Source organism: Genypterus blacodes, unplaced genomic scaffold (genome assembly GCF_046128005.1).
Source record: "Genypterus blacodes isolate CSIRO-AG114 ecotype Tasmania unplaced genomic scaffold, CSIRO-AGI_Gbla_v1 ptg000098l_1, whole genome shotgun sequence".
NCBI lineage: Eukaryota > Metazoa > Chordata > Actinopteri > Ophidiiformes > Ophidiidae > Genypterus > Genypterus blacodes.
This window is the reverse complement of record NW_027466902.1, coordinates 1,862,501-1,887,500: the sequence shown is the minus strand read 5'-3', so window position 1 is coordinate 1,887,500 and position 25,000 is coordinate 1,862,501. Positions and strand designations below refer to the sequence as shown.

General features: G+C 47.4%; 2 protein-coding genes across 2 annotated transcripts in view; one reads left to right on the top strand and one right to left on the bottom strand.

Annotated features, from left to right (window-relative positions):
• Positions 1-7,129, top strand: part of insyn2b (inhibitory synaptic factor family member 2B) — a 7,299-nt gene extending 170 nt beyond the window's left edge. The window contains exons 1-3 of the mRNA XM_076159502.1: positions 1-1,945; positions 4,247-4,321; positions 6,906-7,129. The exon at positions 1-1,945 is cut by the window's left edge and continues 170 nt beyond it. Coding sequence (XP_076015617.1) covers positions 459-1,945; positions 4,247-4,321; positions 6,906-7,089 — 1,746 coding nt within the window. The 5' untranslated portion in view covers positions 1-458 and the 3' untranslated portion in view covers positions 7,090-7,129. The remainder of the gene's footprint in view (positions 1,946-4,246; positions 4,322-6,905) is intronic.
• Positions 1-25,000, bottom strand: part of dock2 (dedicator of cytokinesis 2) — a 67,330-nt gene that overhangs the window by 27,084 nt on the left and 15,246 nt on the right. Inside the window, exons 22-26 of the mRNA XM_076159501.1 lie at positions 23,886-23,994; positions 23,489-23,559; positions 21,550-21,656; positions 11,562-11,704; positions 8,422-8,517 (exon numbers count right to left, since the gene is read on the bottom strand). Coding sequence (XP_076015616.1) covers positions 8,422-8,517; positions 11,562-11,704; positions 21,550-21,656; positions 23,489-23,559; positions 23,886-23,994 — 526 coding nt within the window. The remainder of the gene's footprint in view (positions 1-8,421; positions 8,518-11,561; positions 11,705-21,549; positions 21,657-23,488; positions 23,560-23,885; positions 23,995-25,000) is intronic.

The following is a 25,000-nucleotide window of genomic DNA, read 5'->3' as shown; positions in this document are numbered from 1 at the left end:
TCTGGTTGTTGTGAGCGTTCACTCACGGTCAAAGGTCTTTACGTGGGGTTTGACACGTCTAATGTCTTCATTTACTTGCCTATATCTATATCTAACCATCGATTCACTGTCTCCCTCTTTCTATTCTCCTCCCTCTCTGCTCTGCAGCAAACCAGATCCATCCAGAGGCCTTGACGGTGGCATCCAATCAGAAGTAGTAACAGGCGCGAGGACGTCTTCAATGGAAGGACATTGAGTTTGTAGTTGCTAAGGCCAGTGCAGCCTCAGACATTGGTTACGCTTATTGGATATTGAATCTGTCTCCAGCTCACATAAACTTACTCAAGGTGTCTCACGCACACGCAGGAGACGGTCCTTCGATCTGTTGGATATAATCCTGTTCACGTTGGCTGATGATGACGCCCCTCGCCCAACTCCGCTTCAGCTCCCCGGGGGGCTGAGCCAACCTGCTGAGGACTATGGGTAGGAGGGCGGCTGATCCTACGAATCCAGTGCCTTCCCTCGGGGTGCCACTGGCAGGGGGGAGATGGGGCCCGCTGTGCAGTGTCGGGGTTCAGACATCTCCCGGACTTCGGACGCTCCCCTCCATCAAACGGCATGGGGGCCATACCACCAACGCCAAGCAGCCACTCAACGCCACGACGGACAAACCGGCGACAATCAAAACGGGGACAGCTGAGAGAGGCGAGAGCAAGAGTTTACCTGTGTCCAAGGAGACGTCTCAGAACGAGGTTAACAGCTTGACGCAGGACGACATGGGGTCGCAGGGCTCGGACGGTGGAGTTTACTGCCAGATCAAAGCTATTCAGACAAACGTTAAGGACACGAGCGGGAAAAGGACGGCTCGATACACAAATGGCAGTGTGGTAGCCTCCGACGTGTTGGGAGGGGTCTGCACCGAGGGCAATGACGCCAGGGAGGCGTTTCAAGAGAGGAGGAGGGTGCAGTCTCTACGAGGGGAGGGCCAACGCTCGGCCCTAAAGAAAGGGAGCGTTTGTACAACAGTGCACGCGACCCCCCCTCGACCCTGTAGAGTAATGGCGATGCCCCCGCTGCGCCTTTGTGCAACGTGTGGGAGGAGACAATCGCAAATGACGCCATGCACAGGCGCATGCCGCAGGAGGACAGGCATTCAAATAAGAGCCAGCCAGACTCTGCCCAACCCTGCACGGAAACAGTCCACAGCGGCAAACCACGTGAGGAAGGATTCTGCCATTCCAGACTCGCAGTCCAATCCCAGAAACACAGCGACGTCCTTGAGAAGCAGTCAAATCCCGCAACTGTCACACACCATCCCAAAAACACACAGCTCACATTCCAACCACACGCCGCACGTTCAAAGCGGAGGAAACGATTCAAAGCAACACAAGCGGCCCCATTCTGCAGACTTTACACTCTACAAGGACTCGGCCACTCAGACAACAGACACGTACGTCCACAGCACAGACAGCAGCGTGGGCACTGCACACACACAACCTGCGACGGAACAGCCTCCAGCAGACAAACACCAGGACGACTTGAGTAAAATCCAAGACGATGTCCACAAAAACGACACACACTCATCACACCACAGCGACTCTCAGCACAGCATCACACCAGACTCTCCTGAAGCCCCTCGATCCAAACCGGACACGCCCATCGCAGAAACCAAAAACACCCAGGAAACAACAACAACAACAACAACAACCGTGTCCCAACAACCGCCCTCAGAAGCACTCGTCCCTGGGAAACAAAACGACCGACCCCTGCCTTGCACGACTCACGTGAAAGCACAATGCAACGGTGCCCCGGCCGGGCTGCTGGGGGGCCGGGTGGGCGTCGCACCGCGTCGCCTGGAGAAGCAACTGCAGAGCGTGGAAGAAAACCTGCTGTCCAACCGGGAGAAGATCAAAGTGCTTCTCAACGTCATTCAAGACTTGGAGAAGAGCAAGGCCCTCAGCGAAGGGTGAGCAGAGGGGGGGAGTGGTGACTTATAGGAGCTAGCGGGGATTGATTGAGAGAGAAAGAGAGGGAGAATATTTACAGCAATGCCTAGCGACCATCTTTCAACCCTATGCAATAGGTTTTAAATGTCAGGCCTGTAAGGTGTTAATCTGATTTATGGGCACGCGTGTGTGTTTACCAACCTGTAGAGATGTATGCATGTGTGAGTGTGCGCTTATACGCCTACCAGCTCCTGTACATTCGATAGGTGTGGTCCCTATGGTAACAGTATCCCACAGACACATGGTATCACGCCTCCAACAATTCCATTTTCAATTCCATCCCTCCTTCCCTTTGTTCCTCTATACTTCACGTCTGTTCCACTTGGCTTTCCACATCCCCCTTCACCCACCTCTCTACCTCCACCATCACACCGCTCTTCCCTCCATTCTTACTTCTTACCTCCCACAACAACCATAAATCACTCCTCTCCTCTTCCTTTCTTTCATCCTGTCATTTTTTTGATCTCCCCAACCTCTCCCTGTTGACAACTTGTCCATCACTCTCCCTCCCTGCCAGCCACTCTCTGACATCCCGTTTTGTTCTCCCTCCCTCCACGTCTCTCTGTTCGTCGGTCCATCTCTCCCCATCTTTTCTTCATCCACTCCTTGTCCTTCCACTTCCTCATCTCCTTTTCCCAATCTCCCATCAGTTGCGCTCAGCAGTCCATAACTCTTCTCCTCACACCTCATATTTCAGCACCTCTCACCTCGTCGGCTTATTTATGCAAATCTCTACCTCCATCTCCACCTCGCCCCCCTCTCCTCTCTCCATCGCGTCACTCCCCATCCCCCCGCCTCTCATCCCTCCTCTGTCCGAGGTTGACAGATCTCTCTAATGCGGTTTTAATCCCCGTTGGCTTATATCCAAGAACGTGCCGTTGATGTTACAGAGAGGCTGAGGGACTCCGAAACTGTAAAAGGTGGTCATGCCCTAGATGTGGAAGCATTAGGGTGGATATTAATAACACATATTAAGAAATGTGTGTGTGTGCTTGTTCTGAGGAGAAGGAGGGAATGGAACAAAACGAGGGGAAACTCAAGAGACGGAAAGTAAGAGACAGAAAGCAGCACGACAAACAGAATGTGTGAGGGGACTGCATGGATCTGACGTGGTGCCAGAAGTGAAACTACTAAGTGGGGCTGCTGTGATGAAACTGTCAGCTGGATTAAACGCCACTGCCGCCGCCGTGCTTCAGCTTCCTCCGTTACGCTTTCTCCTCCAAAGCAAACACATTGTTGTCCTTGTTTTTCTTGATAAAAATGTGTGCCCCACAGTCTCCTGCCAGGCACTTTAAAGAACGTCAGCGTGAATGAGACTCGCGTTCGTCAAAGCGGTTCAGATGAGGGGCAGCCAGTGTTTTTGGCAGCGATAAATCATTTTAATTACACAACGCATCTAGCACAAACTGGCAGGGTTCATTTCATCTCAGTGTTCTCCAACATTCTGCAACTCCCTTTTGATCTCGCTGTTTGTGTAATAGTGTAATAATAAGTACAAGTGCTTTCTGTAGTGTCCGCCAATGAGTGATTATTCAAACCGGTGTCAAATGACCTGGCAAATGGACGCTTTTGTTAAAATGAACAATATCCGCCCCATTCCAAAGACGCTTCGCACCTTGAAGTGAAAAATGCAGCATTAACACGTACAAAGATAAATATCTCTCTGTGATGCTTGGCACAACCCCCAGAAAACACAGCTTGCACCTCACACACATTGTGGGAAGAACACACTGTGGTCTGCTGAGATACTGGAAGTGATGAATACCGCTGAACATCAGTGTCTTATAAAGAAAAGCCATCATTCTGACTGATAGATTGGAATCAGAATGTGCCAGTAAAATCAAAGATGCGTCACCGGGTAGCATCTTCTAACTGTTACATTGTGTTCAGTGTGAATTTCCACCTTTTCAGAGAAAGAAACCACAAGCACGTATTTGCAGTTATTATTATTCATTGTGCCTTCAAGTGCTTGCTGGAAGTTGCGACTTACCAAATTTTGCGAAGTCAAAGTTATGACTCAAAAGTGCGCTGGAGTGGTTCTGAGCCAGACAGGGAGATTGCTTTGCTGTTTCCTTTTGTTTTCTACCAAGGACAAGTTGCTTTAAGCTCACTGTAATGTATTACTTTTCATATTCGGTGGCCGTTCGTGTGCCTCGCTTCTCACAATAACGATGCCTCCTGCGTGACTTGAAGGTGTTGTTTGGTCAAACCCCATTTCAGGAGCGTGTGTGCATGAATTTTTCATTTTGTCGTTTCTGCAGTCGCAGCTCGTACAGAACCGGTCAGGACATTAACAACTGCCCCACCTGCCAGAAGACGGCCTGCATCATCTACAGGTAACTCAAACAGAACGACAACACAAACTCAACTGTGACGAACAACCCTGACAAGTACTTCTTTGATTTGTTAACGGTTTAACCAACACCTCCTCCTTTCTCCTGCAAAGCTTCAAACTGTTCAAACTAATCCTGCGCTGCTGCTCCGGCTGTTTACGCCACATTTTCCAGAATCATGCAGTGTATCTCTGTAATATCAAAAGAAAAGACTAAAAGGTGATCCCGCTAACAAATTAAATCTACATGTTAAAAAGATGCTCAACTACAGGAAAAGTTATTTATACATAAAAGGATTTTCAGTGCCAGCAAAAACAAATTAATTCCGCACCCATATGATCTGGATTTCCTGTTCGCTGTCCCATGTGTGTGTGACCTAAATAAGTAATTGCATTCTTAGATCTTCTGCGATGGGCACGGAGGAGGCGCCACAATCGGATGCAGCCTCCACCATCACAGCCTCACCGTCCACCTCTTCTTCCCACCCTTTCATTATGTAAATCATCCCCTTCTTTCTATTACTTCCACCCGAACTTTCAATGGCGCCGCTTCCCTCCGTGCGTCCTCTCATTCCATCTGCCAGTCGTCAAAGCACCCAACAGCAACCCCTTTCAACCCCCAGCGCCCCGGAGACGCTTTTCATCCTCTCCGGGGATGAAAAAGTCGACTTTTGCTATAAACGTGAATAGAGCGGCTTTGAGATTTCCTTTGAAAAATCCTCCACGCTGGGTCACAAGAGATGAAGAAACATTTTACAACCTCAAACCCCACAAACAAAGCCACATCCCAGCAGCCCTCATCTCATTTCTTTTCCATTTAACTTCCTCTTCTTCTATCATTTCATCGCGGCATCTCTTTACAAACACCCCCCCTCCCCACCACACACACACACACCCTCCTCTCTGATCCCCCTGATCTCCCCTTGAGTTTAATTAACACAGCTGGATTCTTAGACTTGTACATTGTAATGAATACCAGAGGGGGAAAAGACAGAAAGACAGACAAACATGGAAAGGCAAACACATGTGAAATATACATGTATGCACCAACGCACAAGCCCTGATTAAAATGCATCTTCACTTAGGTAAATCAAAGGTGATAAAGCAGCATAAAGCACTCGATAAGGAGAATTCTGCGTTCTGGTCTTGCATCGCTTCATCCCAAATCATTTCAATAGAGCTCAGTGACAAAATATATAGCAACATATATGCACACAGACACAAAGACACCAAGCTAGCTCCTTTTACAGTATTGAATAGGAGAGCGACGTCCCTATCTGAGTCTCAGTCAGGGTGCTGGGTGGGCATCATGCATCCTAATGATTTGTTGAGACAAAACAAAAGAAGAAGAGGAAGTTCTGATGCGGAGTGTGTGAAGACGGTTTGTCAGTCCTAATTAGTCTGTGTGATGAGACGCACGCACAAAATCAGACAGCGGATCAGAGCAGGTCCTCACAAAGAGAGTAAGAAAACACACATTTACACACACCTGCAGAATAAACTACAAGTAGAAGCTTTTCCCTCTGTTGCAAGAGAGAGAGAGAGAGGGGGGGGGGGGGGTGAGGAGGGAGGTAGAGACACAGTGGAGTAGGAAAAAAAGAAATCCTTCATCACTTGACAATATATATGTATTGTGTGTGTGTGTGAACAAATTGTGTGTGTGTGCAGTTGCAGCACTTCCCCTTTATCATTTATTCATGGCGGGCATCTTTCTCTTTCTCTTCCTCTGCGCCTACCTGAGGTTTTATTTCCTTTCCTGTTGACTCTGTCCCATCCTGGACTCCTTCTGAAGGAGCAGAGACCTCCTACTCTTCATCAAGCCTCCTTCATCCCCTCATCCTCTCTTTCCCTTTCTCTGTCTTCTCGTCTCGTTTCCCTCCTTTGACTCTCCGCAGCACGCTCTCTCTACGACCTGTTTTATTAAACATGGCCTTTCTTCACTTACCCATCCTTCCATTTCCCACAGGCGTTGCTTTCTTTCCCTTTTCACCTCACTCTGCCCTAGGCTTGTTGGGGAAGTTGCACACGGAAGATGTCAAGGGATTCATATCGGTGTATACTACGTGTGTGTGTGTGTGTGTGTGTTAGGGGTGATGCAGGGTGGCCAATCCCCTCTCCTTGTCTCATCATGTGCCTCATTAAGTCCAGATGCTGGCTGATCTGGCTCTGTGCAGCTTCACCCCTTTATTCCACCACACACACACACACACACACACACTGTTGCGTAGCCTAAAGACACTACTCCACTATGTCCTGCAGCGGTGGGCATTTCAGAGAGGATGAGAAGAAGGAGACGGAAGAGAAAGGAGGGGAGGGGGCGAGAGGAGAGGATCTCCTTTGAAGACATCAGAAGAGAGAATACGTTCCTCTTCTCTGCTTCTCCACTAAGCTCCGCCTTTTTACGGATTATTTCCTCTCCTCCTATTTTCCTCCTTTTCGTCTCCTCCCAATCCTCTCTTCTCTCCATAATGCAATCAATAGATGCATGGAGCATGCAGGTTGAATTATGTGTCTAGACTAGAACCATTCTTTTCCTTGTCTCAATCTCTTCTCTCTCTCTCTCTCTCTCTCTCTCTCTTCCCTGCCAGTGTGGAGCACGATTTCCGGCAGCAGGAGGGGCGCTTCCAAGGCGTGATGGAGGCCCTGGAGGGAGAGTACGGCTCGCTCGCATCGACCATCACCAAGCCTGTGCCGGCCCACTCCTCCTCCATGAGGCCCAGCGCCAAGGCACGTGTCAAGAAACTCAGAAAGAAGTGTTTCTGGTGGCTTTAACGTCGGACGGAGAGAGGGGGGAGCCGTTGGGGGGGTTGTCTCTTGTGATCTTACAGGTGTTCCACAACCCTTCATCATTTTCTGCCATCAGCTCGAAATATATATGACAGAGATGAAAGAGAAACAGAATGAAAGGAGGATGAAAGGAGGATTTGTGGATTGTTGAACTTTTCTCCCTCTTGTTTCCGAGAGAGAGAGAGAGAGAGAGAGAGAGAGAGAGAGAGAGAGAGAGAGAGAGAGAGAGAGAGAGAGAGACTTCAGCACTTTTCATTTCGCTTAAAGAGATGAAGCACTGGCACTTTGGCTGGCTGAGAGGATTGTTAGAAAGTTGGACGCGACACATGAGACGGATTTATGCCAGGACGGATTCGTGATGAAGGAGGGCAAACGTTTCTTCCCACATTTCAGTCAAAACTAGAGCAATAAGCACGGGAGTAAGATTCAGAGAGGATGGAGTGAATGTAGCAACACACTGGAGTCAAAGACTGATGACCCCCTGAGGTACAATGAGGACTCAGGCTCGCTCGGATGGAGATCAGGGTTTTGGAGAGCACACTGGGGACTCTACTGACAATTTATGAAGACTTTATGCTTTAAAAGGACAGATAACGTGTGAGGAAGCTCGACAAAGACAGACGGACCAAAGCTCTGTCCAGTGATTCTCTCTTTTACTTTCACATCCCAAAGGAACACGTTGTGCTCAGAGAGATCAAGGTTCGTCTGGAGGACGTTCTCACACACGCACAAACAAGCACACACCACCCACACACACGTGCACGTCTCACAGGAGTTATTATTGTTCCAAAAACCATCAGCGTCCGTGTGATTCAATTTTCAATCCGCCAGCTGTGACTTTTAGTACACACACACACACACACACACAGTAAGTTAGTTGGCAGATTATACCAAGAGTGATCGACAAAGTCTTTGCATCAACATCATCAGAAATCTGAAATTGGAAAATGTGTTTTTGTCTCAATATCAACCAACAAACACACACACACACACACACACAGTCTGACTCACACATTTCCCCCCAAAGACAATCTGTAATGTACCAATCAACCAATTCATACCCAATAATATCCTTATCCTTGCAATTTTTTTTATAGCGTGTTCAATCACAGTGTGTGTGTGAGTGTGAGTTCCCACAATGCCCTCTGTTCCCGGTCTTCCTCTCGCTGTCTCATTGCAGCTTTTTCATTGAGATGTACAATAAAAGTGTGTATTTTAAAACAAAACAACAGTATCGTCAAAAATGCTTATGTGCCGCAGGGTGAAAGTACGTATAGCGGGCAGGGGTGATGTGCATTGAACAGAGAGAGTACTTACGATGAGAGCGTGCTCGCGGCCCATCGTGATGACTGTCTCGTTGATGATCCTCAGCAGAGACACCACGATGTCCTGGATGTGTTGGAACGTTTCTCCCTGAGTGGAAAAGACAAGTAAAAGAGTTCAGACACACACACACACACACCTACAGACACGGAGCAGCTCATGTCCTATTCATGTGGCGTCCGCTCCTGTTAAGCATCGTGGCGCTTTGAGGGAAAACCTTAGAACTTTCGCCTCGACAAAACTCAGGTTCAGTCACGTTCCTTCACTCCTGTTGCCGCTCTGGCCCTGGTGTGAACTCTCCTGGATATGAAACCAAACACACAGCCAAACGCTTCAGAGGGACGATGGCAGCTACAGGGAAACACTTATAAGGACCCGGAACTTACCGGAATGTTCACTTAATGGCCCGTTGTAGGGACAATGGTTCATGACACTGTTTCCTGGTCTAATTTCTGTTCTCTGGTTTCATTTCCTCCGTCTAGTGTACCTTGACGGACTCATTGACTTATTCAATGTTGTGCGTCCCACACTGAGTCCTGGTTAGGCCATCTGCAGCTTCCACAGAGACAAAGGTCCATTTGATGTGAGAACCAAAATCTGACGCAACCAGCCAGTCAATGGTAATCTGACTCAGATGAGTGAAGCATCTGCTACAATCTCACACTGTTTTTAGTGAAGCCTGACCCAATGTGTGTGTGTGTGTGTATGTGTGTAAGCTGAACATCAAAGAGAAAATTGGCAGATGATCCAAGTGAACATGTAGGATGAGAAGTTTGAAACATTTTGTCTCAGCGTGTGTGTACATGTGTGTGTGTGTGTGTGTGTGTGTGTGTGTGTGTGTGTGTGTGTGTGTCTGTGTGTTGACATGATGGCTTGATGCGTCAGGTAGGCATGATTAAACCATATTAGACGCATCACGTCTCACACACGAGACACAGAGGCAGACATCTGCATAAGAGTGTGTGTGTTTCCTGCTTGTTATTTCCATCCACATTGCTCGCGTCAAAGTCATATGCTACCTAAGAAAACCTTGTGTCTTTCTCTCGCTCTCACACACACACACACACACACACACACACAGTAACACACACTTTGCTTGAGGCTCAGCTGTTGATTCTAAATAAGACTTAATCTGTTTGGCACACTTGAAGGTATTTTGGTCTCCCAGAGAGACTTTGTCAGTCAGGAGGTGCGACATAACGCACTGCCTCACACACACTAGCAAACACACAGACACACACACACAAGTGGCAGTCTCATTTATTAGAAAGTGTATCAAGACACCCCTAAAAAAGACAAATAGAAGAGAAAGGAAGAAAGGAAAAAGGTCTGCGAGCAATGTTTTGTCTGCGAGTTGCTCATAAATTCCACACAAGCTCTCCGGCAGAAGGGAGCATCTGCCTGTCGCACCGCCTGTCGCACCGCCCGTACCTTCTGTTCCTGTCTGGGGCACGAAGACGTGAAAACTTAATCAGGTTTCCCTCCAAAACCCCCCAAAGGCCACTTCACTGCCACAGAGAGAAAACAGAGGAGTAAACAGAGAGGTAGAGCGAGCCAGACCTCCTCTCCCATCAGCCCTTCCTCCTCTCTGTCCGTCGTGTGTGTGCTTTTAAAACCTCTCCTCTCATTTTCAACCAGACTCACGCAATGGAATCTTATCATAGTCACATTTCCTCTCTCTTCCTGTCGGCCGGCTCCTCCCAATTAACAAGTAACGGTGTGAAAAACATTGAATACCTGCTCGCTCATCTGACAATCAGTGGGATGTCGGCAAATTGCAGGAGCGATTAAGAAGCCCTCAGCTGGATGCTGATGATGTATTTGAGTATTAAAGGAATTTAGCTCAAGCAAAGAAGGACGGATTTGGTTTCCCCTGAGTCAAAAGCAAGGCGCATGAAATTCAAATCGATTGCATTCTCACCGGTCAAGGCTGGTTTCTTTACCCATGTGGATGAGTGAAGGTGAAACCGCTCAGGGCGATTTACGCTTTGCTGCTTTGTAGACGCGGCCCAGGCTGGAGTTCACGCTATGATGCTGAAAAATCTAATGAATAAAGGAAACGTTTTCAACTTTATCTGGCCCCGCCCCCCCCCCCCCCCCCCCCTTGCAGTTTCCTGAAAAATCAATGCGAATGTTGTGTAGTCTGAGTGATTGCAGCTTGAATCGGTCCAGTATCGGCGCTCGTATCGATTGGTTGCACCACCAAAGCCAGCAGCGTCCAAATAAGAGAGAACAAGTCTGCGTCCCCCCATATCAGATCTATTTATTCATTTCAGAGGAGGGAAATCTTTGCCATCCATTTTTTGCCACTTGTCACAAATATTCCTTCCTATTTTTTGGCCGTGTAAACATTGTTAAGTTCCAAACCGGGGCATAAATCGCTGTGTAATTACTCCCGACAGCTTGTGAGGCCAAATGAAAGCGTGCGGCGTCCAAACAAATTAGGCAATAATTATTTTTCAGCGCAGTCACAGGCTCATTTCTACCCAAGCTGAATATTAATATCATGTTTGGATGCTTTCTAAAATATTTGGACGTACTTCAGGGAACTTGTCATCTAAAGAAAAAATTGATTAATAATGTATTTATGCTGGCCTAATCGCGCACATGAGGAACACTTGGAAGACAATGATTTGAATAATAACGGGATTGATCATATATGGCTCACAGCCAAAAGGCCCACAGGAAATTAAGTTTCCTCTCCACTGCCTGAAGCGCTAATAAAACACATTTGCTGGATGCTGGCATTTTGTTGGCACTATTCTGCACGTGGCCCATTAACAAGTAATCCTTAAATGCTACCAGCACAGATGAATACTTAAACCTTTCTGTCGTATTACACCATCGAAAAAAAACACAATCCTAATTTTGTCTTTTGCGACGGACGTGAGATGTTCTGAATTGTGTCCCGTTGCGTTGCAGAACAAATCCTGGCAGCTCTGCAGCAGCTTCACCCAGATAATAAAGGTAAAGCAATTTAGAGTAACAAGGCGGGGAGCAGGCTTGTGACTTAAGGTTGTCAGTTTGATTCTTAAATTACAGAAGAAGTCTGAGTGTTTCTGCTTTTGTGAGCGTGGCCCAGTCATTGCAAACAAGTGACGAGAGAGGGTCTGGATATTTTCTGGATGTCTCACCACATTGTCCCTGCTGAGGACCTCCAAGATGTTGTTGAGCAGCTCCAGACTGTTCCTCCTCTCGTCGTAAGGGCCGTCTGCCATTTTGGCCAGCGCGCCACCCAGCTCACGCAGCATCATGGGCAGCAAGATGTCGCGGCATTCTGAAATGTGAGGACAAACAAACAGGCATAAATTTAGTTTATTTATCTACTTAAGGCAGCGACGTAAAACATCAGAGCTCCTTAATGGGTTTAAAGTGTCATACCAGCTGTCACAAGAACCAAGATTGACTTTAATAAGATTTTGCGCTGAAATTTACTTCAGAGAGCTAAACTTGCACTCTTAAATCAGCTCACACACACACACACGCACACACGCACACTGAGTGAATAAGTAAATAATGATGCCAGTTCACCCTGAAGAGGAATCCTAAGCTCAGGCTGCAGACGGAGTGTTATCAATCAACTCTATTTACAGTTCCCTGCCATATCTGCGTCTGTCAGCCCGACCGTCAACACATCCATCACCATCACCAACCCTCCGCCCAGCTTCACTTTTCAATTTGGTAAAAAATAAAAGATTTTAAATACAATAATAGAATGATGCTGTACGTAAACATATAGACATGCATACCATCAATGTATGTGTTACTATATACTGTATATACGATATGTCTGGGTGCAAATCCTCATGTAAACTGAGGAAATATATCAATTTGGTAGTAATTTGACAGTAAAATAGTTACATACAAGTGGAAGGACACTGATATGGGTTGGATAGAAAAGTTCAGTTCCCCACAAGACTGACAACTGTTGACTGAGCCATCTAGCCTGTTCCAAGGCCATCAGAGCTGTACAACACTGCATGAAAAGCTAAACATTGATGGATTTATTGATCTGGGATGAAAGAAAAAGTGACAATCAAGATTAATTTACAAGCAGCAGTCTCAGTTTTGCACATTGACCACGTTGGTTTGCTCATGAAGTTGAAAAAGGTCAGAAATAATTTCTTGGTAGCAAATGAATTTGCAACAAATGATGGTCTGTACTCACCTTCTACCTTGACCTCTACCAAGTGTCTCTCCCTTCTCTCTCCCCCGCCCACACACACACAACCTCTTTGTAGCCGCAGGTAGTCGGAGCCCATTAAAAGCTCATTTAGGCAAACGCTCGTTACTTACATTATTAACTGAGCCTGAGCCTGTAGGCCTGCAGAGACCCCCCCCCTTTCCTCCCCTTCATCAAAATATTCACTCTATCAGGCGAAACTTGTGGGGATGGAGGGCCTGAAAGAGAGAAGCATGAGTCACAAGGCCCCCCCCTCAATGACACAGAGGAAAGAGACAGAGGAAACTATAGAGGAGGAGAAGGAGGAGGAGAGGATAACAGAAAGTAAGAGTCTTAACGCCGGGTCATTAAAATCCAGTAAGAGAGCCACAATCCAATAATAAAACTTAAATGGATTGGGGGGAATAATAGGCAAACAGTTTTAATCAATGTTGATTCTTCTTGCAAACAATTGGCTCTGAGCTTTGGGAGAGCGAGGGTTCCTCTTCATCCCCTAATGTCTTGTAGCTCTAATAAATCTGTTTAATGCCTCAAAACACAAACAATAGATAATAATTGTTTTGATGTGGGCACTATTGTCTGTGTAAGTGTGGGAATTAACCCAATTACCTCCCAGGACTTGGCTGATCTATCATATCTTTAATCCTAAAGTTACACGGTTACGCTTTATTCCTGTTGACCTTCCTGATATTTCTTGGCACAAAATGAGAGAAAATGAAATAAAAAGCAGGTTGTAGTGTTTTCAAGGAAAAAAAAAAGGGTTTCTGCTGCCAGGATTTACAAGAGTAATACTTTTTACGTCCTGGCGTTGTCAGTGCTTATAGCAGCAACTTAACGTCTCTGTTCCCACAATGCATCAGTACGGAGCTTTAGTGCTGCAGCAGGGAACGCCGCAGTACCTGCTGGTCATTCATACGTGGCCCAATGCCATACAATCACAAAAGCAGCATGAGGGAAACCTCGACGCTAAGGTCCCGTGAACAACTACATACACACCGGGGACCATGATGTCATTGATCTGGACCGCCGTCTGTGAACAGGTTAGAAGTCGTTGCTAGCCGCGTTTGCTCCGATTGGTTTAAGATTTAATCGCAAGGAAAACTCCCGTCACGCGCTCTTTGAATTCGGCCTCGGCTCTCAACACCCTTAGAGATTAAACTTCACGAGCATGACCGGGAGCAGCCATCTGTCAGGAAGTGTGCTTTTCCTTTTCCCATTTTATAGGTTCGCCCTCCCTTCACACACCACACCCCTGGAGCTCCAGAATAAACACCAGAGCCCGCAAAGATGCAATGCAGCAGGTAAAGCTTTGTAGCTCTCCAGGCAGCGGCCCGGAACGGTGCTCTAAAAAGGCATTTCTTGATGTCTATGCCGTCCTGGAATAACATCAAGAATATTAAAATCTCACAAGTGCCTCCTTTCTCCCTGACTTCTTTGAACTCTTCTGTGCTGCTACGGGGGTTTCATGAACATCGTCTATAATAGCAAATGCAGATCTCGGGTCTAGGTCGCTGTTTTGAAGGGTACTTTAAGTGACGGTGTTATCAAAGTGACCGACCCCTCTGTGAAGAAGAACATGATGTACTTTTAAAAGGACGTGTTCATATGGAACACGTATGCAGAAATGAAGTGGTACTGTTAGACACGCCTGAGTTCACTGATTTAACAGGTTGATCAAAGTTAGACACACAATGACTCTCAAGGGCTTGTAGGAACAGAAAATTGTCCTTATTTGAGAAAAGGAGAAAATCAATTGATGTTTAAGATAAAGTATATTGCCAATTATTTGCACCACAGTGAGATAGGTGCCGGAGTGTGTGGACCAAAACAAATGCTGCCCTTCACTGTAGTGAGTGTCAGCTGATGCCCGTCTTCGATTGTTCCGTTTAACTTAGATGCCCATCTTGTTTGGCGACACGTTCCTCGTCCTGGTGTCTCATTATAACGCTGCTGCAGAAGTTAGCCCTCATTTTGCACAAGCAGGTTCAGCCTTGTTTTAAAAGCAACAAATTGAACATTAGAGCAGCAGTAAAACCTTGGAAGTACCGAAAAGCTTCACCGGCTCCCCTTGATGAGGTGCAATTTACTGGTTCCGTGCTGTAAGCGTTGTTTATTATCCCCTGAGTGCGTAACGTAACAGTGCTACGCTCGTATTTGCTGTAGATCTGCCAGGATTTGAGCTTTTGCAGACAGAACTTCCTCTCAGGCGGAATACAAATCCCCCATCTCTCACCCACGTTGACCCAGTCTGAGCCCAATCATGGCTCTAATCCTGACCTCAAACTATTTGAGCCCCAGTCTGTGTGTTGGAGCTTTGCTCTGCTTTGCTGTTGCTGCTTGGCACCAGCACAGCAACATACCTGCTCTCCCATCTCTCTCTGTGCTGAAGCCCACAGTGCAACAATGCAGTCAGTCAGCTCAGCCGTGCAATGGAACAGAAAGCCTCACCAACAGGCACAAATGGAAATCAAGGTCTCCAGGCAAACAGAAAGATGCATTTTTCCTTTTTTTACGCTTTTTCTCATCTCACACTCTGTATATTCACAATGGGCCACACACACACACACACACACACACACACACACACACACACACACACACACACACACACACACACACACACACACACACACACACACACACAATGGATTCGGCGTATGAACCTACACATCTTCAAATATTCATTTATATTCTATTTCAAATGTCTGTTCACTCCAGTTGTCAATCACAGCATTAATATTGGAGTGTGTGTGTGCATGTGGGTGTGTGCGTGTGTGTGTGCGTGTAGTCCACTGTCCTTTTTGGTGGCTTTTGCTTCTGTTTGACTTGCAAGAGCAGGACTGCGTGCAAGGCTTTCTGAGTGCTGTGCTGAGTTAAGTGCACAACTCACACAACACAAAAAAAAATACAGAATACACACCTGCCTGTGCTGGCAGATGACCACACACACGGAGAGAGAGGGAGGCGGCCATCTCGCCAATTTTTCACGTCATCGTTCTATTCCTCATTTGACAGCCAAACACAATAAACTACAGCATATGATAATCAGATGCAGACCGCTGTTATGAAGACGCAGCTAAATCACAGGTGCCCGTCCCCTCGCTCGCTCGCTCTCTGCCTCTCTCTCCATCCCTCTCCGCCCTCATCCCTCTTTCTCGTTGGGAGGTAGAGAGAAAAGTGATAATGAGGACATTTGGAGGCACATTGACAAGTAAATCTACGGCGTTGAGAGGAGTCTGGGATCGGGCCAAACGCTGCCCTGCTTGTTGATGCTAAACGTCTTCCTCAGCAGGTTTCCATTCCCCGTGCTGCTGTCATTCCCTCTCTCTCTCCCCCTCTCTCCTTCTCCATCCTTATTTTGCCCACCTCCTCCCTCCCTCCATCCATCCACATGTAAATTCTGAAGTCGCAGCGTCTCGTTCTGTATTCCGCTCGCACCCTCGCCTTGCCTTTATCCACAATTGCCGAACACAAAATGTGGAGAACAAATGTTTTGTAATAAACGTGCGATTTCGTGCAATACAAGATGGGTTATAGATGATTGTGTGCACTGGAGAGCGGTGGTGATGTTAAGCAGCCGAAATAATGCACATAAGTGATCATTCAAGGTGTGAAGATGAAAACAAACAAGTAGCAAATACTTACAACCCCCAACAGAGGATTGAGCTGAGAATGAGGTTGTTGTTTCTCTGTATAAACAGCAGTAGATCCTGAATTTCAAGCAGCCTGCAAATCATTTCTCTCTTCTTCTTTTCACTTCTCACTCACTGTGACTCATCCACTAATTAGGCCCCCCCTCCGTCCCCTTCTTTCTCCTCTGTCCTGTCCCCTGACTGACTGTTAAATTGATCGACCCATTAGACTGTTGGTGGCAGTTGTTGTAACGGCATTTTGATCAATTCGGCCGGTGCAGATCAATGGTAAATGAGCGCCTGTGGTAAAACATCTCATTGGCTTTGACTGATGTGCAGGAGTCTCCTCTTCTAACAGTGGAGTCATACATCATGGAGGCCCGCTGGCTTTGGTTAAAGCAAACATAAATCTGATCTGCCTCGGTTTCACACACAGCCAGTCCCTTTCTTTATGTATTTATAATCACATCCATGTTGTCGCTGGTGTACAGGAGCGTTCCCACAGAGAGTCGTTGCTCTTTGAACAGAAGCTGCCAGAGGCCCTAGTGAGGCTCAGCTCCTCTCCCAAGCTGCTGACAGCACCACGCTGGTCAGATGAATCCAGGTCCGTGTCTACAACCAAATGAATTGACGGGTGAGGTTGAGTAGAGACTGACCGACGTGTCCCCACACACACTGTCTCTGTCTGCATGCTGCTTGATCTTGATTACACACAGACACACAAGGATGGAACAGAATGTAAATGAGTTGGAGGGGGCGAGAAGGAAGCATTCCCCAAGATGATTGAACTCCATTCACTCTGTTCCATTAGTCTCATCCAGCCATCCATTTTTCCTGAATGACAGCAACCTCTCTCTCTCTCTCTCTCTCTCTCTCTCTCTCTCTCCCTCTCCCTCTCTCTCTCTGTCCTACAAACACACCTGACGATTTGCATTCATAACTCAGGTGTAGCAGGCATCTGATCACACTTTGCAACTCTCTTATGCAATAAAACCAAAAAATGTAAAGCATCCATATGTCACTTAATGGAGCATAAAAATAAAATGATGTAAGACGCTGCAATAAAGAGTGTGTTTGTATACCATATCTGTATTCTGCTCCGGTAAGGATTTCTATTAACTGGGCCTTACTGACCCGAAGGAATATGGTTTTGAGAGGAATGATGAATTTCAGAAACAACATCAGGGCTGAAACAGATGCATTGCTGAGAATTTGCAGACAATCGATGAAACACTGGAATGTAGTCGATACTACCAAACGTGCAGGGACGGTACATGCCCACACACACACACACGCTGACATACATACAGCAGTCGAGCCAGCAGCTTTGAGGAAAGTCATGAGGACATACATGCAGGCCTGTTGCCATATTCCCACTGCTGGAAAAACACTTTTCTCCTCTGGTTTCAAAGGGGGGGATTTACTTTAAGTGAGATATTAACACTAATCTCACTTTAGTCCCTACGGTCAATTAAGAAGTTAAATCTGGACTCGTAGCTGGATCCTGCCTGGTGACGCGGTAATAGAGTTGTCATTCCAATAGCGAGCGCTCTCACAGGCCAGATGTACCTCGGTCGCCATTTTAACAGCCTCGGCGACGTGGAGCTAATGTGGATTGGTGCAGAGCGAGAGGACGTCTGCCATCACTCAGCGCTGATTAATTCCCGACGATAATAACGACACAGTGCATCATTCATCCATATTCATTAAGCGCTGACATGCATCTGTTAAGCTGTCGGTGCTGTGGGAAATACAGGCGCCGGTATGAATGACGGCAACAAATATGGAACAATATGCTGCAATACGCCATACAATAAACTCACAAATACTTTAATTCTACTTTCACTTGATTTCAATATAATGTGACATGAGAAACATTGCTTAAGTTCCTTAATTTGCTGCTGACGTTAAGGGTTCTGGCAGAGAAGCAGAGCGTCTGTGGCTTGAATCTGGGACTGGGACCAGTTTTGGGTCACGGATGGACAAACAAAATGGCAGACTGGTCCTGACGTCCCTGCGCTCTTTGCTCTGGCTGACCTGACGTTCTGTTTGTCTTCTCATTAGTGCTGAAGCTCTCAGTGTGGGACAGCGGCGTCCCGACAGCACTCTAATTTGACTAAATTGAGCTGAGACGCGCCTCGGAAATTTAATTTGTTCTCAAAACCAGATTAACCCATATGACAGGATGCATGTGTGTGTCAGTGTGTGTGTGTGTATGTGTGTGTGTGTATACACCGTGTGCTCGCCAAGACCCTTAATCCCACGAGCATATGCTAGTGAAAATGGGAGGACTGTTTTTTTGAGAGAGAAGAATATCTTACATCCCTTCAAGCATCGTGTTGCTGCTTCAACTGTTGCATATGGATTCCAGATTGCATTAATATTGACCTCCAGCAGGGCAGAGTTGAGTTTCGTGCTCATGAAACTCATGATGATGATGGCGGCGGTGGCAGCAGCAGAGCAGTGCAGATGGCCTTTACTGTGGACACAATTCAACCCCTTTCCTGTGGGGATTACGCAGCATTCCCGGGCTGGAGGGGGAATGGAACCCTCCCAGCGTGTTCTGGGTCCAGACCCTGGGCTCTCCTCCCAATCGCTGCTCTCTCAGAAAAAACCTCCCCAAGGACACTTTCCAAAATCTACTTACACTCATAAAACTGTCTGGATTGATTTGATGAGTTGGATGACGCTCCCCTGGCTGCTAATGGACACCCAGTTAGTCATAAAAGTTTGAATTTATGAGGTCTTTTCTCACATCGGTAAGCCCCAAACACACACACACACACACACACACACACACTCCATCACCTGTAATCCCCCACACTGTCAGTGGCTTGACACTTGTCCCAGGAGAGCGAGCCGGTCAGATAGATACTCAGACAGGCAGGTAAGAGATATGAAATATTTATCACAGTGCCGTGATCGGACACCGGGGGCCATTAGCTGTTATAAATATATAATTTAACTCCGCGGCATTTTTTCTGCCTTTCTGGACAGGAACGGCGGCCGCGGCGCACAGGGCCCCCGACGATTAAATGCATCTCAATTAGACGGAGTGTCAGACCTCGTTTGGGCGGGCGGGAAGGGAGATGGAGCGCACGGACGAATAAATAAATAGGACACAGAGGGGGAGAGGATGGAGAGAGGAGATAGGAGACGAGAGGGGGAGACCGGAGGGGGGCAGGGCTACGTGTTGCTGCTGACGGTGCTGGTCAGCAACAGCAGATAGATCGAGTGTGAGGAGCTTTTAAACTTTAATCACTTAGTATGTGAGTATTAAGAAGCAAAAGGAGGCCGATCTTTCTCCCTCTCCCTCTCTCCCGCTGTCCCCATTACACTCTGTTCTCTCCCAAACCCACCTTCCACCTGTCCGCTCGTCCTTCTCCTTATCCATCTCAAATCCCTCGCTCCCTCTTTCTTTCGGCCTGACTTCGTCTTTCCTCCATTCTTCCACCATCCATCTCTCCCCTCTCTCCCTCCCTCCCTCCCTCCCTCCACCAGTCCCTCCCCACACTAATCACTGTGTCATCGCTCTCTCTCTTCCCCTCTCTATTTTCATCCTCCCCCATCTTCTTCCTCGTCTGGCCCCTCTTGTCCGTCTCACCCCCTCGGCTTCATCTTCATCTCCCCCTCTCTTTCACACCAATGCCTCCATCTTACTAGATTTTCATTTTGGGATTTGAATCATTCCATTGCACAGTGACACATTCACCATTTTAAAATGTCAACCGTACACACTGAAGTGAATGCAAATTGCTTTATTGATCATGACTCACAGTAAAAGTCACTTTAGGACGATGCATTCAAAGTGGCCCGGTGACATTTTTCACAAATTGTCTGATAAAAATCTGGAGCTTCCTCGCTGAAACAGATATGTAGCATTTTGTCATTCCTCTGCGTATTCTCCCCTTCCTGCTCTTTTTCACCTCATCATCCCTCCCGTTCACATCTCCTCCTCTCCCTCTCTCCTTCCTCTCCCGGTGACAGAGAGTCTTGAACGCGTTGACAGCTTGCCAGAGGGGCGAGCCTGCTGTCTCAGCCCCGGGGGAATCGATCACGCCAGACGGGGATCGATTCTATAAAAAAAAAGGGGCCGAATGCCTGGACCGACTATACTGACTGATGAGTGGACGCGTCGCTACAGAGAGCAACAAAGAGGATCATCAACAATCATCAACAGCGATACACACTGTTGAACAAATCTACAAGTCACACATGCAAACACAAGTGATTTTTAGGCAAATGGGGTTCCACTGGAGTGTGTGTGTGTCTGTCTGGGTGTCCAGCTTACATGTTTACATCTCATCGTCCGTCTCCTGTCTCAAACCAAACCTTGGTGCTATCAGTCACGCTCAAATGTCCCCTCAGTCTCTCAGTGGAGAGCTTCAGACCGGCCCCTGGCTGAGCTTAACCCACTCCATCTATCACAGCGTTTGTCCTCTGCACGGGCAAACCACCACTTAGCAGCCCACTACAAGCTAATTAGACAGCCATAATAGGTAGGAGGGTGCGGGGGGAAGAGGGGATGGGGAGGACTGACATTTAGTACACTTAAAGGCAAAGTCAAGTTTTCCAGGGCAAATCTACCCAATTTAGCAGAAATCATTTCAAATTAGAAGCAGCGGCGTGAATCCGTGTCAAACATGAAGCGATCGGACCTGCTCACGTTTACCGCCGACAGCCATCCGAGGCCTGAAAGGCATCAGAAACCGGGTCGAAACCGGCAAATCCTCTCTCTGATTACCAGCGCTGACATATTATAAGAGCCTCATACCTGTTTTTGGTGATAAGAGATAAAAAGGGAGTGGAGGAAAAGGGGCACCAACACAGGAAGAAGATCAATAGCCACTTGTGCTGATTGTAATAAGATGATATCTGACTGAGCTCCATTATGCTGATTGTAATGTCACGGGTGCCACGGCGAGACCCAGCGTCCATATTCATCCCTTAAAGCTACAGTAGCTTTGCTTTATTATCATCTGGACTCATTTACTGCACGCTGGAGTGATAACGGTGTGATCAGCCATCCTCCATTTGGCTGATCCCTCTAGCCAAAGTGCTTCGGTGGGATTGCGTCAGCGGGAAATGGACGGCGTGACCTTTGCGATGTAAGTGCAACACTCAAACACACATTTAAGCAGACTGCGTAAAGGATAACGCCTTCAGAGCAAAGAACGCTGTCGTTTTAATCCCTTAAGCGAGACGCAGCTATTTCACACAGAATGGGTCTGACTTGGTCCTTCTCCCACACACACACACACACACACACACACACACACACAGTCCTCCATAGAGACGTGTACACACCTTGTCTCTGGAAGAGCTGGCTGCTCACTATTTCAGTCATGGAGCCCACCTTCTGTTTTTGCAGTTTCTCTGGAGGGATGCAGGAATAAAAGTCATGGAGCAACTGACTGTAAAAAGAGAGAGAGAGAGAAAGAGAAAGAGACAGAGAGAGAGAGAGAGAGAGAGAGAGAGAGAGAGACAAATAAATAAATCTAGCCTTAATTAAAAAGATATCTCATTCAAGCATTCAACCAGGTGTGTGTGGCAATGGGCATAAGAAGATCTGTGTGTGTGTCTGTTTGTGTGTGTGTGTGTCTCATGAAAACAAATGAGCCCAAAGCTTAAACACGCTTTAATGAAGACACAAGTTTGATTCATCTCTCTCCCCAAATTCAATTTTGCCATAATTAAACGGGCTGCTCGCTCGCCCTGACACCATTTAAAAAGAGATTGAACGCTCTGAGCGTCGGTGAAACCCTCCGTTTGTGTTTTCCCGTTCCTCCCTCGCTTTGTCTCCGTCTGCTTGAATTACGCCGCGCAGGCCCGACACCTCGCTTTCGCTAATTTTCAGGCGGCGGCGCCTCTGCTCCCAGACTAATATGATAACGACACGCTTTGTCTCGACACGTGACCCAGAACACGCCGAGACAAAGCAGATCCCACTTAATCATTACCACCAAATCTAATTAACACTTAAGATGTCGGCCTGGACCCTACGGACCAGCAGAGGACACGAGGAGCAAAGGGACGCGGGCGCGGCTGACGAGCCCGGGCGTGTGCGGCTCAGACTGGCTGCACTCTGATGGCCGCCTCCCACAGGGGGGACTGTGAGTCATGTGGCTTGTTTTAGGAAACAGCACCTGAGGCAATCCTGATCAGGCCTGCACCAGTGACCCCGTGAAGGTGTGTGAGTGTGTGTGTGTGTGTGTGTGTGTGTGTGTGTTTGATTCTGCCGCAAGATTAAAGAGAGACAGAAAGTACGTGTGCTGATTTTGAATCCAATTTCTCCTCACCTCTGTGTGTGTGCGTGTGTGTGTGTGTGTGTGTGTGTGTGTGTGTGTGTGTGTGTGTGTGGCAGGTGTTACAGGTAGCACCTTTGTGATGTCGCCCTGACGCCTCAAACACTCATGAGACCGAATTGGCAGATGCGAATAACACAAACGCCAACACACACACACACCATGACCCGGGCCTATGTCGGGCGAGGAGGATGATGATAAAAATGTTTGAAAGTGAACCTGGCAAATACAAATGAACAACTTCAACAGAGGAAGTACTGAGGTCATCCCGGCGTAAAGGATCTATGTTTGTGGAACTGCTGAAGGACAAATAAAGACCCGGCAGCTCCATTTACACACACCGAGGTCATTTCCTGAGCTAAACTCTATATTGTAAGTTAGATTGGGGGTCACTGAGAGGTTAAATAAGCAATTCCGAGTAATCGCGTCATTTGGCTTCTTAAGGGTGGAGGTTGTGTCTGACGCCTGCGTGGAGGCGGTCTGAGAAATTGTCAATTCAACTCAAGGAGCTGCAGAAGAGTAGGGGGGGTCACAGTGTGTGTGTGTGTGTGTGTGTGTGTGTGTATATGTATGTACGTGTCGAATTGATGAGATTTTTATCTCCTGGTAAAGAGTGTGTGTGTGAGCTGAGATGGGATGCGTGGGAGAGCAGGGGGGAGGTCACTGAACAAAGCACCGTGAAGAAGCTGAACGCTCCTGTATCGCCTCCTCATCATCAGCAGAGCAAGATAAGTGTGTGTTTGTGTGTGTGTGTGTTTGTGTGTGTGTGAGGTCATTAAGTACCAGCATCTCAGAGCTGCACTACACAGGCAAAGTATTAGTTTAATATCATCCATTATTAGATATTTGTACATATGTGTGTAGAATTGTGTGATGACTGAAGCCTGTGTGTGTGTATGTGTGCATATGTGTGTGTGTGTGTGTATGAAGGGTCAGCTCACCTGAGTAGTTTGCCATCAAATACTTTCTCAACATCGTGCAGGACTGTGGGGAGATACTTCAGAGCAGCAACCTGATAAAACACACACACACACACACACACACACACACACACACACACACACACACACACAGAAATAACTCTAAATTACTGTCCTGCACTCTTTGGGAAGGCACTGGTGAACAGAAGGTGACTTTCTCATCAAACAGCCTCTAATCCCAAGCGAGAGGACGTCTCTTTTGTGTGTCTGCCTCGCTGTCAGAGTCCATTTGTTGCGTGTGTCTCAACATGTAAGCAGCAGAATACAGATGGAGAATGGAACCAGAGGAGGAAGAGTCAGAGCAGATTCACAGAGGGGTGAGGGGGTGGGGGGGTCAAAGGTGAGTGGGCGTGGTTACCCGCAGCAGCAGAGTGGTGGTGTAGTCGGTTTTCATCAGGTTGTTGATGGACTCAAACAGCCTCTTCAGCGAGTCCTCAAAGTCCTCCTGCTCCTTCCCTTCGTACAGCCTGTAGGAAAGGAGACAAGGGAGTCGATGTAAGAGGAGGAAGCACAAGACGGCGAAAACAAGCGTCGTTATTTGGGCCTTTGGCTCCATATCAGAGCTCAGGGCCGTAACCAACCACCTTTATCGCCATGACAAAGTCTCCTCTGTTCCTTCTAACGTGACTGTGACAGACGTGTAACCACTCTACTCAGACTTTCACTGTTCTGAAGTCGTTCCTGCTGTTGAAACCTGATTGCCGGTTGCTTTTGATGGCTCGCTTTTACCTTTGATTTGCTGGAGGCAGCTGTGTTGTTGTGTCACATCTCAGCCTAATCTGTCAACAAGTCAAGTTGCTTGTAGAAGGAAATGCGTGTGTGTTTGTGTGTGTGTGTAGACAGCGGTGGCAGCAGTTCTTTCTGTCTGCTTCCAATATGGAGGAAAATTCCTACAATATCAAGGTGCTGGTGTGACCTTTAACCTCATGTCCAATGTTTGACTCCACTCACAGAACTAAAGTAGCACAAATCAAAGCTCTGCACTCTGTCAGCGCAGTATTACCAAGAGGTAAAACCAAACAATTATATCTTGGGCGAGAGGTATCCTTGTTGCTGCTAGTTACATCACACACACACGCACACACTGTCATATCCCTCCATCCTTCTTTCCGTCACTTTCCGTCTCTCCCTCCATCCTCTTTATCCTCCCCCGTCTCCTCTCTGTGTGTCACTGCATAGTTATGGGTGCTGGGGGCAGGGGTGGATGGGGCTGTGGTGTGTGTGTGTGTGTATGTGTGTGTGTGGGGAGGGATTAGGCTGAAACACAGGGGTATTATCACAGGGCTCTTTGCAGCAGAGCGCAGTTATGATTACAGACGCATTGTCCTGCTTAATCCACCAGCACTTTCTCTCTCTCTATCTATCTCTCTCCCTCTCTCTGTGCGTGTGTGTGCGTGTGCCTAGATGTGTGAGGGTCAACGTTGGACATCACTCTCACTATGTCCCCCATGTCGTGCAGTACAGTATATTACA